Here is a 15,350-nt window from a genome sequence, read left to right as displayed (position 1 = left end):
GTCTGTGCTTCCTGCCTGATGAGGTCATGATGAGAGATAGGACTGCTGGCAGGGCCTGTCATTGCCAGTCACTGTTTTGGTTGTTGTTTTGCTTTCTGCCCGAGGAAGAAAAGGTGCTTCACGGGAATCAACAGCCACTGGGTGTCATATGTGCGCGGCCTGTCTGTCTGTTTACTTGTACATTTACATATCTCCGCGTTAAGAAGAGTATTTTTAAGCGCGTGTGTTTGCAAACATACGTGTTGATGTCGCGTTTCTCTCGCGGTTCTCAGTCAGCCGGCAGGCAGAAAAACACACCGAGTAGTTTGGAAGCTAGTGACAAGAGTTTCTCCGAGCCTGGCACACAGTTAACAGTGACTGCTGCCGACTATATTTATACATTATCTCCAGAGAACAACACGCCCTTGTGACTGCTTCATAATACAATGAGATATGAGAAACGTGGAACAAACTGAGCTTTCTCCTAATCCTTCATCCTTAACTCTCTTCATCAGTATGTGCTTCAGTCTCTCAGCTGGATTGTTTGTGCATGTAGAAGTGGATGCATTGTGGCAACCAAGCTCAGAGCACAGCGAAGATTGGAGGGCCCGAGGTCAACATCCTCTTGTGTCTGAGGAGGAAATTAATTTGCCAGAAGTCCATTAAAAGGCTAAAGATTAGAAGCTAACTGTAAGGTGGGCATTAAGAGAAACACTGTGATTTGTATGCCCCCAACCTTTAGACTTAGACTTAGACTCCTTTTTATTGATCCTTTTGGGATGACTCCGGCAAGGCAATTGAAAGACAGACATAAATATACATTAGTTTCCAGGGGTCAATCCGGGGGTATATGCAAGTTAACACCACTCAAAATCGGAAGTTGTAGTTGAATCGAATCTAGAAACTGTTTTCAACATGGTCATAGTCCGAGTACAGAGCTAGGGCTGAGCAATGAATCCAAAATTAAATCGTGTGAGTCTTATTGTGTCTCGTGTTCTGAATAAACTGGCGGACGTACGGAGTTCAAGGTGTTTTCACTGTTGCTTTTTTCTGAAGTTCAATGATTGTCTTTCAAAAAGACGACGAGTGATCATGTTGGATAATCGGGATTTCAAATATTGACCAAAATAACCGATTACGTTTTATTTGTTCATAATCGAGAAGCCCTATACACAGCTACTGGGTGATTCTCTGAATTGGGTTTCCTTCAAGTCCCCCAAACTTGCTTCCCACCTTTTCAATTAAAGGAAATCACAGAATGCATTGTAATGCTGTCAATTAATAGAACCAGGTGTCTTTGCATTATAATGCAACACAATTGCTTTTAAATAATTTTTTATTTAAATATAATGGGTTGCCTAAGTAGTAAACAACAAGCATGTTTGCATGTCCTCACTAACCATCACTACATTTTCATGCAATTAATACCAAAATGTTGATGCTAATATAATCATATGTTTCTCTACTTTAACTAAAATACTGTATACATATATATATATAAAAAATAATTAATTATATATGAAATTGCAATATTTATACACGTCCTCCAGTTTGTTTTCAACCCCGTCACGCCATTGACAGTGCTAGGTGGTGATAAAAACAACCAAGCAAACAGACATGATGAAAACTTGCTGAATCAAACACAATTATGGGATATAAAATAAGAAGAAAGTCATTGTCAGCCCTTATATCCAGCTGTTTTCCCTTAAATAACCCAGAACCGTTTAAAAGCAGGTTTTACAGGCTCTATTGATCCCACAGGGAAATCAGATGGGCCGATAATCCTCGGCTGATTTATTTAACTCTATCAAAGTTTAAGCATAGTATTACATTTTTCTCATATTCTTATTCATCATTGAACCAGGATAGCCTCAATCCCCAAATGGCCCTAAATAGTTACATGATGTAACTATTATTAGGGCTGTCAAGTGATTAAAACATGTAATCACAACTAATCACATGATTGTCCATAGTTGACATGTGATCATTTGCAAACTAATCACACATTTTTTCATATGTTCTAAATGTACTTTGAAAGAAATATTGTTGAAGTTGTAAATTAGACTGAATTCACATGGATTTAACTTGCTATTCAAAAGACCTTTTCCTTTATACATTTCTGATCCATTTCTTTATCCACCCTATGAACCCTAACACTGAGACCCAAATCAAAGAACACGTGTGCGAAGGGCTAGGCCATATGGAGAAAATCAAATGTCCTAATATTCATGACCAAATACCTCCATATCGATACCGCAATAACATTATTGTACTGTTGACTATCGGTGCTTTAACAAACTATTTACACATTACGATTTTTGATAAATAATCATCAGTAATGTGGATATAATGACTAAGTGGGTAAAGGCAAATAACAGAACTGTTACAACAGTCTGATAAGTTCAGAAAATGTCTTCACTTTACTATAATTCAACCTTAAAAACCAGTGTAAGACACCACTTATGCCATAAATATCCAAAATCTAAGACAATATCTAGTTTCATATCACAATAGCCATACAATATCAATATAATGCCCAGCTCTACGAGTGCATTAATCACGTTTATTAGTGATGGTGAATTAAATTTTAGTCATTTCTGGGATTGTTCAAGTGCAGACAGAAATTCCGCCGAATGTCCCTTATATTTGGCCAGATGTCCGTCCCCTTCCTCTGTCTTTGTGTTGGCGTTCTAACCTCCGGTGGATTTCTGAGGACTATGGTTACCTGGTCCTCAGATCTCTGCAGGGTAAATCCAGACAGCTAGCTAGACTATCTGTCCAATCTGAGGACTATGGTTACCTGGTCCTCAGATCTCTGCAGGGTAAATCCAGACAGCTAGCTAGACTATCTGTCCAATCTGAGGACTATGGTTACCTGGTGCTCAGGTCTCTGCAGGGTAAATCCAGACAGCTAGCTAGACTATCTGTCCAATCGTGAGGACTATGGTTACCTGGTCCTCAGATCTCTGCAGGGTAAATCCAGACAGCTAGCTAGACTATCTGTCCAATCTGAGGACTATATTATACTTATACTACTTTTGAACGTAAACATGTTCCACCAAAACAAGTTCCTTCCTGAGACTATTTTGCAACGGAACCGTTGCTCCGTCTGGCGCCAAAGACAATTTTGATTGCTGTAATGAAATGCCAATAAACCAGAGCACGTTTTTCTCCCATCCCAGAATGCTGCTGTGAGGACTAGTCAGACTTTTATCTGCCTTCATTTCATTTTGACAGCCCTAGCTATTATATTTCCATGTGATGGGGTTAAAGTACATGACTGCGAATCTTGTGGAGATTTCTTCATTTTCCGTATTTGAAGTCCTCTCCCTCTCTGCCCACCTCTATCTAACCCCTCGCCTGTCCCCATCTGCAATTCCCGGGTCTCACCCTGTCTTTTCTGGCCATTGCTCATCCCATCTGCTATCGCCCGGGTCTCCCCTCTGCTTCCTTATGGTTCCTGCGGTCTTGCTGCCTATCCTGCCTGCTGTCTATGTCTGTCTGTGAAATCTGCGACTCCCCCGTCTGTTTGGCCCTGGCTGTCCCTGGTCTGTGAGCGTAGTGTCCCCGCTGGCTCTCTGGCCACAGTCTATGTTGCCTGTCTCGCTTCCTGTGAGGCCTGCATTCGCAACCCTGTTAGATCCACACAATGCACACAAAGCCAAAACAGTTGACTCAGCCACAGACCATGTGTCGACAGTGGTGCCGTTATTAGCGGATGGTAGTTACATGTGCACTGGATGACATTAGCCGGTAGAACTTTATAACATCATTTTATATTTAATTTAGTCAAAGCTATGGATGGTGGTTGGACTATATTTAGAAGGTCTTTCCAGATTTTCTTTTGTTTTAGACAAACACTCTCACCTTGCCATTGTTTTCCCTATTTCCTTTGCTTCCAGTCCAAAGCCTAGTTCCAAGGGTGCATCTTTGGTTTCAGAATTTAGCGGGACGACAAGTAAAAAACACCAGAAAAGCCCAAGACAAAATATGTACACACTTCCTACTTCTTCTGATGTTTTGCAGGCCCAAAATAATCATATTTGAATACATATCTTAATGTTACAGTGACAACGCTGTTCTCCAGGTACAGAATGACATATTAAATGATGATACAGTTGTTTATTGCACTTTCCATAATAGTTAACCCTTGTGTTGTCTTCCCATCAAAATTGAAAAATCGACACTTTTGTTGAAAAGTTTTGTTGGTTTTTGTTTGTTTTCAACACTATTAACTTCAGTTTTACAGTTATTTTTGGAATTTATGGTCAATAAAAAAAATGATACCTAATGTTTGAGTTAAAAAAGCCGAAAGTAGGACTTATTTAGACTAAAAGGAATGTATATTGATGGATAATCACAGACTGAAATATGTCGACTTTTAATCAATACCATTTCAAAATCACTTCAATTTTTTTTTTTTTAATGCTTTAAAATTGAATAAGACGCCCCAAAATTAATGAAAGTAGAGATTTGTACCTGCAAAAGACTGTTGTGTGGAATCAATCATGTTATTTTGGGGAATTAGAATAATAGTAGTGGTAGTTAAAAAGAAAAAAAGAACATTGATATAGGAAAACGGGTCAATTTGACCCGAGGACAACATGAGGGTTAAAGGAAACTAGAAAAAAACAACTTTTATTTTGAAATTGCATTGCTGTAATTTAAATGTTAATACACTAATCCTACTCAAACCGTTTAGTTTCCTTGATTGAGACGGTAGATAGCTGTGTTTGCACCTGAACTACAAGGAGCTCTGTGTATTACTGTCTCATTTTTGACTGACGTTCTACTCCATGATAAGGAGAATATTAACTGGGACTAAAAATAAACACACCATTTCATATTTTTTGTATTCAAAAACATGCGGAGCAGGTTAAGTGTAGGGCTGGTAAAGCTTAAGTGCACTGTTAGACATGATTGCAGCTCATACTGAATGAGCATATCATGCACTCTACATGTATACTGTATATTGCCTTGTCCAGTTCTCCTAAGAAGACCAGTTGACATGATCTTACCTCGATGGTAGCGTTTCCAATATAACAATTTTTTTTTTGGCGTCATATTCCAGGAGCGGGTCTGAAATGCACAGACCTGTAGCGCAGGAGCATCCAATCTGACAGAACAAACACAACCAAAGTGAGAAGTCTGACTACGTGCACCAATGTTTTTATGACTTTTCTATGTACTCGCCTCTTTCTCTCTTCATGTAAAAAAGAATCCATAATGCAGGCTGACATTTGGAGATGGGGTCTTAATATGCAGGGGGGGGACGTGGACCGAACATGGAAATGTTTTTTTTTAATGTTGTTCAATATTCCTTCAGACATGGTACATACTATTAAGTAAACATATTACTTCATTGGGGTTGTTGTTTTGTATTTATGGTCTCTGTATATATATAAATATAGATATTTCTCTGTGGCCTAATATCTGGTGATATGTATATGCTTGGGTCACATTAGTTGGGAGCACGCCTGCTTTTAGTAACAGACGAACGGTGGCACTATCAGGGGAGAGGATCGGTAGGATAGATTTGTGTAAGTGGAGCCTTTGATCCGAAGCCCTTCTCCGCCATCAGGGAATTACAGATTGTCTGCTCTCTGTGTTTGGGCCTCTCTTTGCTGATGTATCACATTCCTAAACTGCCCGTCCCCTGCTTTGATCCCACCATTCCAACGCTATCCCACATGGCTTCCCTGGAAAACTGGGAGAAAAAAAACCAACAACTACAAATCCAATCTGCACGCGCACGCCTAGACTGGCTGCAGAGTCTCATTACAGAGATGACTCTGTTCATGTCTCTTGTTCCTTACTCTTCTCTTTTATAATCTCTATCATACACCCCCCCACACACACACACACGTCCTCCTCTCTTTATTCTCTCTAAAGAGGGAAAGTAATTAACATAACTGGTACCTCTTTCATGCTGTGTGTTTGCGTGACTGTGTGTGTTATTCTATTATATCATTTCAGATGTTAATTTAATCTTTTTTCGTGTCGTTGATGGCTGTAGCTCTGTGTCAGTAACACACTGTGTCAGTCTGTATAGGGATGATATTGACATTAGTGTGATAAAGCAGCCAGTGATTGTTTTGTTGGGTGTTTTTGTGTGGACCATTTCTAAAGATAATTTCTTCTGTGTGTGTGTGTGGTGTGTGTGTGTGTGTGTGTGTGTGTGTGTGTGAGGACGATGGGATATGGATTCACATTTTGTCTCTTGGGGGCCCCTTCTTGCACCATGCGTTGTGCGGCGCAAAGCCCGTAGCAAGTGTGTTTGCTATTTTAAGACAGTCCCGCGCCCACGTGCTGGTCTTGCAGGGAGGTGTGTTCAGGTGCATTCTGGGCGTATTGCTATCTTGAGGCAGCGGAAAGTGATTGACCAACACAAACCTGGTCTAAAGTCAATAGCGCAGCATTTTGTTGTTATTTTAACAGCGCATTAGTGAAATGCGCCTAGGCTTATGCACAGCGCACACACATTATGCTTATTACACACACACACACAAACAGGGACGGGCAGCAGCACATACAGGTGCAAAAGATTACAAATAAAAACATGATGGTGCAAATCCGCCATCTTAATGACAATGCACCTGGCTTTTAAAGGAAATAGGAGACACTCTGATTGGTTTAATTCAATTACATTACATTATTTATAGTTTCAATTCATAACAAGAGTTATCTTGAGGCACTTTACAGATAGAGTAGGTCTAGACTGCATTCTATAAATTACAAGGACTCAACAGTTCTAGTAGTTCCCTCCACAGCAAGCAACAGTGCGACAATGGTGTGCATGTTACGCCCAAAACACACCCAGGAATTAATGAAGACGCTAAATACAACCCTTTAGAACCGAGCGCCCGGCGCACGGATCCTTTTTTACGCCGTCGAACTAGGAAAAGTGGATTTGGACACGCCCTGAACGCACCAGGCGCTTCACAACGTACGCTTAGATCGTGATATAGTGCTCATGGTGTTTGGGAAGGAATTGGGAGTCTGAGGATGTTGGGGAGGAGGGAGAGGGGGGGGGATGTTTTCCCACCACCCACATCACTGTGTTTGCACTTTTCTTTCGAAATGAATGAGGTGAAGAGGAAAACAAACAATCCGCTTCATCAATGTTGGCCTCGTCTCTGTGATGAATAGCTTTCCTTGCACTTTTTCTGCCCGCGACATGCGGCCAACCATCGCTAACTTCTCTCATCTCCTCCTCCATCTTGTCTTTCCACTCCAAATATCCGCACCACTGCCCCTTCTTCTCTTTTTTTTTATCCCCTCTTGCTTATCATCCCTCACATCTCTGTGATCTTCCATTCACATTTCCATCTCTCCATACGTCATCCTGCTTTCTTCCATCCCCCCCAATCTCTTTTATCTCTTTGATGCTGCCCTTCTTAAAATTAGTGTTACTGCACTGGAACTTTTATTCTTGTATTTTATCCCCGTCTTATTCTATTTTAGCTTGTACTTCCAACTGTTTTTTCAGTGCTAGGGACTGCACGATGTGAGGAAAATACGTGATTACGTTGTTGAATACACACAATATGAATGAGCAGACATATTAAAGTGTACTAAAGTTCTGCCGCTATCGTTGTTCTGCTAAAACACGACAAATTGCTTGTTGACTTAAAAACAAAAGAAAGGAAATCCTTTCCAACATCCTGTTATTGAACAAATTGAACATTGAATGGAATACAATAGGCAGCACTAAAAAAAGAGAGAACATTAAATTTTTATTGTGCAGTTTTCTGTTGATATTTTCATTCAACTTAAAAAAATATATATTGTGCAGCCGTAGTGCTCATTAATGTTTAATGCCAGAGATCTTCAACAGGGGGTCTGGGACCCCTAGTGGGTCCTCAGAGTTGCTGTGGGGGGGCAATTATCTTACATGTTATTAGTAAAGATAAAACAGTTTTCTTTAATGTACTTCAATGAACCCAACATTGCTAATAGGCTTACTGGCCTATAGGTAAGGTAGCCAGCCACAGATACCTTTAAGCTTAATGATTCACTGTGCCACATTTTAGCATTAAAATATGATGGAAAACTATATGAATATGCCAACATTTTTTGGTTTAAGAGCTTTGGATTGTATGCACCATAAAAAAGCTTTCAACTTTGTTGTAGGCCAAGCTTAATGTGCAACTACATGTTACACAATATATAGTATGGTGTCCTTGCTCCATTTATTTTTAGCTAAGGGGTCCTTGGCCTTAAAAGACGTTGAAGGCTTCTGTTTTCTGTAAAGTCTTTGGACTCTGCCTTGCCTAATGTGTATCCTCTCCGCAGGCACCGACCTGTTCTCTAACTGCACGGAGGAGTGCAAAGCCCTGGGCCACTCGGACCGCTGCTGGATGCCGTCCTTTGTGCCGTCCGACGGGCGCCAGGGGCCGGACTACCGCAGCAACCTGCACGTGCCCGGGATGGACGCCACACTGCCCGACACTGAGGTACCCGCCTCTGTCAACCTGTCCGACCAACTCACCGTGACCGCGTCCACCGCCTCGGCCAGCGATAGGTCATTCTCCACCTTTGGCAAGGAGGGTCAAAGGTCACAGTCACACCACAGCCTTCACCATCACCTCCATCAGCAACAGCAGCAGTACAGCTCCAGCACGCTAGAGAGGAAAGAGTATGATAGGGGGACCCTACCGTACAAAGCCACCTTTCTCTGTGAGTATCAGTATGAAAGTTCCCTGGGACCCTACGACTTCGGTCTGGTCCAGTACAGATACTAGAGATGGGGAGGATGAATCTGATCCGGACTTTTTTTATGTTGTTCATCTACTTTTTCTTCTTCTATTTTTAGTTTTTTTTAAAACGGCTTTATGTTTTGTTTTGTTTTAAATTATGATTTATTTTGTGGAATGTAAAATGTACGCTATTATTGCTAACTCCCCCTTTTTCCAAACCCACTTTGAAAAAATTCTATCTAACCCCATCCTAACCCTCACTACTGTCTGTAATGATGTGACTTATTATAAAATAAACACAATTTAAATTGGACCCATGTTAATCCGCTGTGGCCCTTTTTTTTTTACTTTTTAATTACCTTTCTCTAAATTTCCCCCTCAAAATCCTCTCCAATCAGCTTTTTTATCTGATGCTCATATAAGTAAAGGTCACCGACACAAGCACACGTCACATTTCCATTCCAAAACCTGAATCCAGTATATAGAGAGGAAATGAAAGCTAGATCATCTCATGCTGCGAAGGACATCTTTTTCTTTCTCCATTTGCTCAACAACAGAGTTTAGCTCGAGCGTGATGGCTTCCCTACTGAATAGCTCCAAAGGTGAAACGCACAACCCACGCTTAGTCTCTTTCATGAGGATTGAAGTCCGTTTTGTGCTAAAAAGGAAGTGTCGAGTATCTATACTCGCCTGCTTGTGGATCAATACCTGACATAAAGAAGGGCGGGGTGGGTGAGGTGGGCTGTCAAGCCTCGGGTCAAGATTCTTCAGCTGGAGGAGACACGACACACAGGTTACTATATGAGGGCGCTATCATTTAGCAAATGAAATATATTCATATCCATTGGAATAAAATGGAGTTTCCCTGCTTGCGTTTTCTAAAGGAGCATGGTGTGGACATGATGGCTGGACACTTCTTGCACATGTCAATTGCTTTCCCAGCTCCCACATTACATGAATATTCTATTAGCTCTAAGAGTAGCGAATGGATTCGATGTACACATTCAGTAGAGAAGTCATTTCCAGTCAAGTCACCGCCATGCTAACCACCATCCTCCATGATACTGCATGCAGACCGTGGGATGTCCCTCAGGTAAACCATCAACACTATAACCTGTTCTTTTTTTTTTTTTTCATTCCTTGTCTGCGACTTAAACAGAGCCGAGCAATCTTCCTCTTGTGCATCAGGTCCGTGTGAGAGATGATTTGTGTTTAGCCCGCAGGTGCTAGCGCCTTCTTCGCTCCAAATATAGCTGCCCGCGCGTCTGCTCATCCCGTCTGCCTCGCAGGGTTGGAATAAATGCACTCCATACTCGCTCGGACCACAACATTGATATATTCCGTTTGACTTTCTTTCATTTGCCACCTGTTTTTTTTCCTGCTCTTTTAAAAAATAAATTGACGCCAGGTCGCCACGGCAAAAAAACTTCTGCTGCTCATCAGTCGGTAAAGAAGACGAGAATAGTCCCAGAGGACGAGGCTCTATTAACCAATTGGCATCGTGTTCTACTTTTAGAAACAGCACCGTATGCTAATACCGGCTATGGCTATGCTCTGATCACCATGGGTTGCCTTGATAAAGCGTTTATGAATGTTTAATGATCCATTTATAGATAATTAATGAAGCAATTAGTGCTCTGTGTATTTGCTGTGAATGCATTATGTAGCCACCACATTTCGAACATTTATCTTCACTGATGGACATGTTTTTACCCAATTCCCAAATTAGTTTTACCATTATACTGCGAGAAGGACCGGCTTTTAGGATGTATTAATAACTTCACAGAGAGTCCTTTGTGGCATGCATCCTTCAAGAGATGGCGTTTCGAGCCGATCGTGTCCCTGAAGGGATCCCAAGGGATGGGGTGCCGTTCGTCTTAACGAGTGTGTTTCTCTGTCTTTTCAGCCCGCAAAAGGATTTGCTAGCTCGTTCCACGTGGACCTGTCGGAGACAGCGTGAGTTTCTGTGCTAGACCACCAACACTGATGCTGGAGACAGCAACGTTAAAACTACACAAACAGCAACCCCGGACAACAGCAACCTTGGTCAAGCTTCATTATCTCGTGTGGCGAACTGTAACAAAGCCCTGGCAGTGGTCGCCGAGGGGGGAGAGGAGAACTAAATACTGAGTAGCTGTAAACCACTAGATAACTGAGGAGCGATCCAAGGCCTTATTCCTCTCAGCAGGACTGAGACCGGGGCCCCAAAAAGCACTTGACATGTGAACATTATAAATTCATCAGCAGACGGATGAGAGGAAGTTAAAGGAACAGAGGAGTGCAAAACAAGAAGAGGGAGCGATTAACTCACAGAGGTGGGTTGTGTCTTGTTTTTTCTGGACTGAGGAGTTAGCCTCTAGAGATCTGTGTGTGCCTGTTTACATGAAGAAGAAAAAAAAACCTAACGTTTCTGTACAAACCAATGTCACACGGAACCCTTTAGCTATTTCTATGGTCACCACTTAGCCAACTGTACAGAGACTGTGTGTGTTAGGGGGTGAGGGGGGGGGGGGGGGGGGGTGGAGACTGACAGCGGAGACACTGGGCGAGAGACAGACTACTAGACAGAGAGAGGGAGCGGGTGTTGTACAGGTGTAAAATCACGCAACAAAAAGGAAAAGGGGGACGAGCAGAGATAATGTGCAGTACTATAAAATTCTGTATCTCCGTTTTTTTGACTTGACTGTCTTTATATAACTTCTCTTTTGTTTTGTTTTTCGGTTTCTGATGTTCTATCTGTGTGGTTAAAGTGTGCAGACTCTAAATTATTCCAAGTGACCGAACACGGAGCCCGTGTGTTCTCTTTCAAGTTTAGCCACTTCAGGAAGGAGATTTTAGTGGTACACTGTGTAAGAAAAAAGGAGAGAAAACACTATTAATAACATATTACAAATGAATGTGCTCATTTCTGAACTAGTGTGACACCTCTAAAGGTCCTTCCTGAGCTGACTGCAGATAAAGTGAAATGACCCTTTACCAGGATATGGTTCCCTTGACACGATTGGCCTATACATAAACAATCAGACACAGTCAGTGGTTTTTATCATGTGTGCAAAGTGTTTACCGTGCTATTTTAAAACGCTTATAAATGAATATAAATCTATATATAACAATATATATATATATATAAATATACAATATACTTTTTTCTGAAAACTGTGTAACCATTGGTTAGTTTCTACACCTCATAATGTCATTCAATCTAATAATACCAAGTGCTACAAAATCAAGACTTGTATGAATTAAAAGGAGGAGGAATGCTTCAGCCGACAAAGCAAACCTCTTTCAAACCAACCGAGGATTAAGTTGATGTTCTTATTTGATTGTTACTTTTCACCGTTAACAGATGCTGGGCCTTGTTGTGTGTAGCGAAGACACCAGTTGAGTTGTCTTGGCCTGTTGTGTATTTTTACTAGCAGAATATGTGTTCATGTACAGGAAGGGGGACTATCACAATTGCGTTAGATATCAACGGTTTTACAATCATGCACAGACAAATATGGACATAAACACACACTACATTGTGAGGCGCGAAGTTTGGCGCACTCACTCACGCACACACACACACACACACACAAGTGCGCACACAAACAGGTCAAGTGGTGATGAATAAACAGTGTCATTGAAGTTCTATAATGTGTGTTTTGTCGCGTTCACTTAAATTAATAGTGTGTAACTGATCAGTAAACAAGACTAAGTCTACAGCCAAGCTAGCAGGGCTGTGAGGTTGTGTGAGCCAATGCTAATGTTAGCCGGCTAACAAGCTGACAAGGACAATGCTAACATGGTATTACTAAGCAGTTTACCAGTTGGTCTTAGTCCAGCACGTTAGCACGTAACATTGGCGAGTTAGCACTGAACACAAAGTACAGCTGAGACTGATGGGTGACGAGGTATTGGCTAGATCAAACATTTGAACTGATGGTGGCGCTAGATGGAAAGATCACCCTAAAGCTGGATATTATTGTACAAAATGCCATGGCTATCAGAAAATGTGAACCTCATGGTGGTGCCAGATGAAAAGTCAGAGGACCACCAAAGTCTTGGAATTCTTCGTCTGGGAGCCATGAATGTCTGTACAAATGTATTGTGCCAATTCATCAAGTAGTTGTTGAGATATTCCACAGGATGAGTAAAAGCTTTGACCTGCTGGTGCAAGATAAAAAGGCAGGGATCACCAAACGTACGAGGATTCAACCCCTGTGGACCAATAATGTATTCACCAAAATTCATGGCAATCCATTTAATAGTTGTTGAGACATTTTAATTAAAGCCAAAAAATGTCAACCTGTTGGTGGAACTAGAGAAAAAAGGGAATCACCAAAGTCAGTAGGACCATGAAAGTTTAAAAATAGTATACACTTTTATGGTAGTCCATCTTATAGATAAAAAAATTGCATTTTTGCCCAAATTATGACCAACTAATTTACTGATAAACCAGCATTGCGCATCCATAGAGCTGTGCTTTTAGCATGGGTAAAAATATTTATGTAAATCTTGAATAAAATGGCTTCTTTGTTACAGTCAGAGAGACATGCTGAACCAGTTGTCCTCATGGAGCATGGCCACTGATTTCACTGGGGTTTTTATCACATGAATCTTCGTGAAAAGACATTCAGCTATCCCACAAGAATCCCATGGACTTTCAAGATGTAATCACCATGCTGTTGCTCTACTTTCCTCATTCCCTGACCTCAATAGCTCACCAAAAAAAACTTTTCTGAAGCCTGTCACTCTAGCTTTCAGTCCATTTCCTTTAGAAAAAAGAAAATCACTGATCACCATCCCCCAACATTCCAATCCCTGCCCTTCATTCCAGTGTGAGCTACACATGGCCTGGCACAAGTTCATAGACGCAAGAAAGAAGAAGAAGAACGCTGGAGTCTGGATCTAATGCAGCAAAAGTCCAGGGTCAAAGGGCAGAGACAGCATTCCCCCATCACTTGACAACCTAGAAACAGAGACGATCTGTTTGTGTCTATCACAAGATTGCCTTCGGACACACATCACCAGCACATGTGACGGATCTGGTGGTTAGCATCGTGACTGAATGGCCCTTCTGGGTTCCGATTAAAATATCACCCAGAAACAATCCAGTGTATGTTTAAATGGAAAATGGGGGGGGGGGGGGGGGGGGTAAAAACAGACAGAAAAAGAATGAGGTCACAGCTTGATCAACTGAAGTTGAATAAGTAGTCATATCTTGGTAACACCAGGGTGATAGTGTGGTATTCCTCGACTAGCCCTTTTTTTCATGGAAATACAGCCTTGTGTCAATAGTGTCAAAAGTATTACTATAATACGGTATTATCAGCTCTTTTTTATGGACACGATTAAGCTGATATAACGTGAATATTGTAAGCAGGTAATCTGATTGTTACCATGCTATTCTTATGTCCAGTGGTCAGTGTGATCTTCGGCTCCATGGTTACCTTTCCCCCCAAAAAGGGGCATGATGCAATAATTGTTCAAATGGGGACAATTGGGGTATTTTCAGAACACATTTATAGTGTTGCACTCATGTGGCCACTTGCTGTGTGACGTGGGCATGCATGATGGATCATTGGTTTTGGAAAGTAAAAAAAGACAGGACAGCTTAAAGTCTACACATCTGCCGCCACAAGACAAAAATCATGAAAAAATAAATTGAACTTACTTGTTACACTTAAATGTGTCACTTTGTAGTTTGGCTAATTTGAAACTAATGTACTTCAATGTGATTATTTCTGTTCCGAGTTTGTACCTTCATGGTTGAATGCACTTATTGGAAGTCGCTTCGGATAAAAGTGTCTGCTTAATGAAATTTAATGTAATATAATGTATAATTAACATAGTATTACCCTGGTAATACCCTATTGTAACGAGACGTAACGCCCTGATTACCTTGCTACCATACAAGCTGTGATGTAAGGGCTGTCATTGCATGGTTGGTTGGGGTGGTGATGGAGCAGTGGGTAAGACACATGCCTTTGGTGTGAGAGACCTGGGTTCGATTCCCACTGCGATAGATCAACCCTCAGCAAGATGCTTAAACCCTAGTTCTTCCAGAGGATATATTTAGCAATTGTAAGTCGCTTTGGATAAAAGCGTCAGCTAAAAGACATGAAATGTAATGTAATGATTTTACAATTTGAATACGGATGCCAGTAAAATATCTAAGCTTCTGCGCCAACAATTCTGATATTTTAGGAAAGGAATACAGAATAAACCCATTTTTTTTTACCAACTTCACAATACATCTCTGATAAAGTACTTTGTTGACTGATTATCTACTACTTGGCAAAAAGAAAATACAGTTTGAAATTCAAACTGTTTCCCGATTTAGCTGAGGAAATATCGGCTCAAATAACGAGCGAACAAGTCAAAGAATCTGCCCAATCATCACGATGCATTTCTGTCAATACTGGGAAATCTGCGATGATGAAATATTCTAAACTAAAGGTTCACTTACCAGCTTTTGTTTGGAGTGAGATGCGTTTATGGACCATGGGATATGGGTGGACAATCAAGAACGAATCTCCATACATGAAATATAAGAGATTTTGAGGTGCTGGCATTGCTACTAAGAAAGAGAGAAAGTATAGGCAAACAGGTTGACTGTGCAAGGCAAGCCAGACAACCCACAGGTGGAGACATTCTCTCCATGGCTCTGGGGTTACCTGATCTGTTTGT

The 15,350-nt window shown here is 41.2% G+C and overlaps 1 protein-coding gene across 7 annotated transcripts in view; it reads left to right on the top strand.

The window, feature by feature from the left end:
* pcdh10a (protocadherin 10a) overlaps nt 1-15,350 on the top strand; it is a 39,259-nt gene that overhangs the window by 13,162 nt on the left and 10,747 nt on the right. Inside the window, exons 4-5 of one of the 7 annotated variants that reach the window (XR_004335391.1) lie at nt 8,275-9,771; nt 10,585-11,298. Coding sequence is in view for 4 of the 7 variants with exons in the window: in XM_032537961.1 (XP_032393852.1) it covers nt 8,275-8,658; nt 10,585-10,604 (404 nt within the window). In the remaining 3 variants the exon portion in view is untranslated. Of the gene's footprint in view, nt 1-8,274; nt 9,772-10,584; nt 11,531-15,350 lie in introns of those variants that run through there. The other 6 variants (XR_004335387.1, XM_032537977.1, XM_032537961.1 and 3 more) reach the window with 6 other exon arrangements.

Source organism: Etheostoma spectabile, chromosome 2 (assembly GCF_008692095.1).
Source record: "Etheostoma spectabile isolate EspeVRDwgs_2016 chromosome 2, UIUC_Espe_1.0, whole genome shotgun sequence".
Classification (NCBI taxonomy): domain Eukaryota; kingdom Metazoa; phylum Chordata; class Actinopteri; order Perciformes; family Percidae; genus Etheostoma; species Etheostoma spectabile.
The sequence above is the reverse complement of the archived record's forward strand: the minus strand, read 5'-3'. Positions and strand labels throughout refer to the sequence as shown.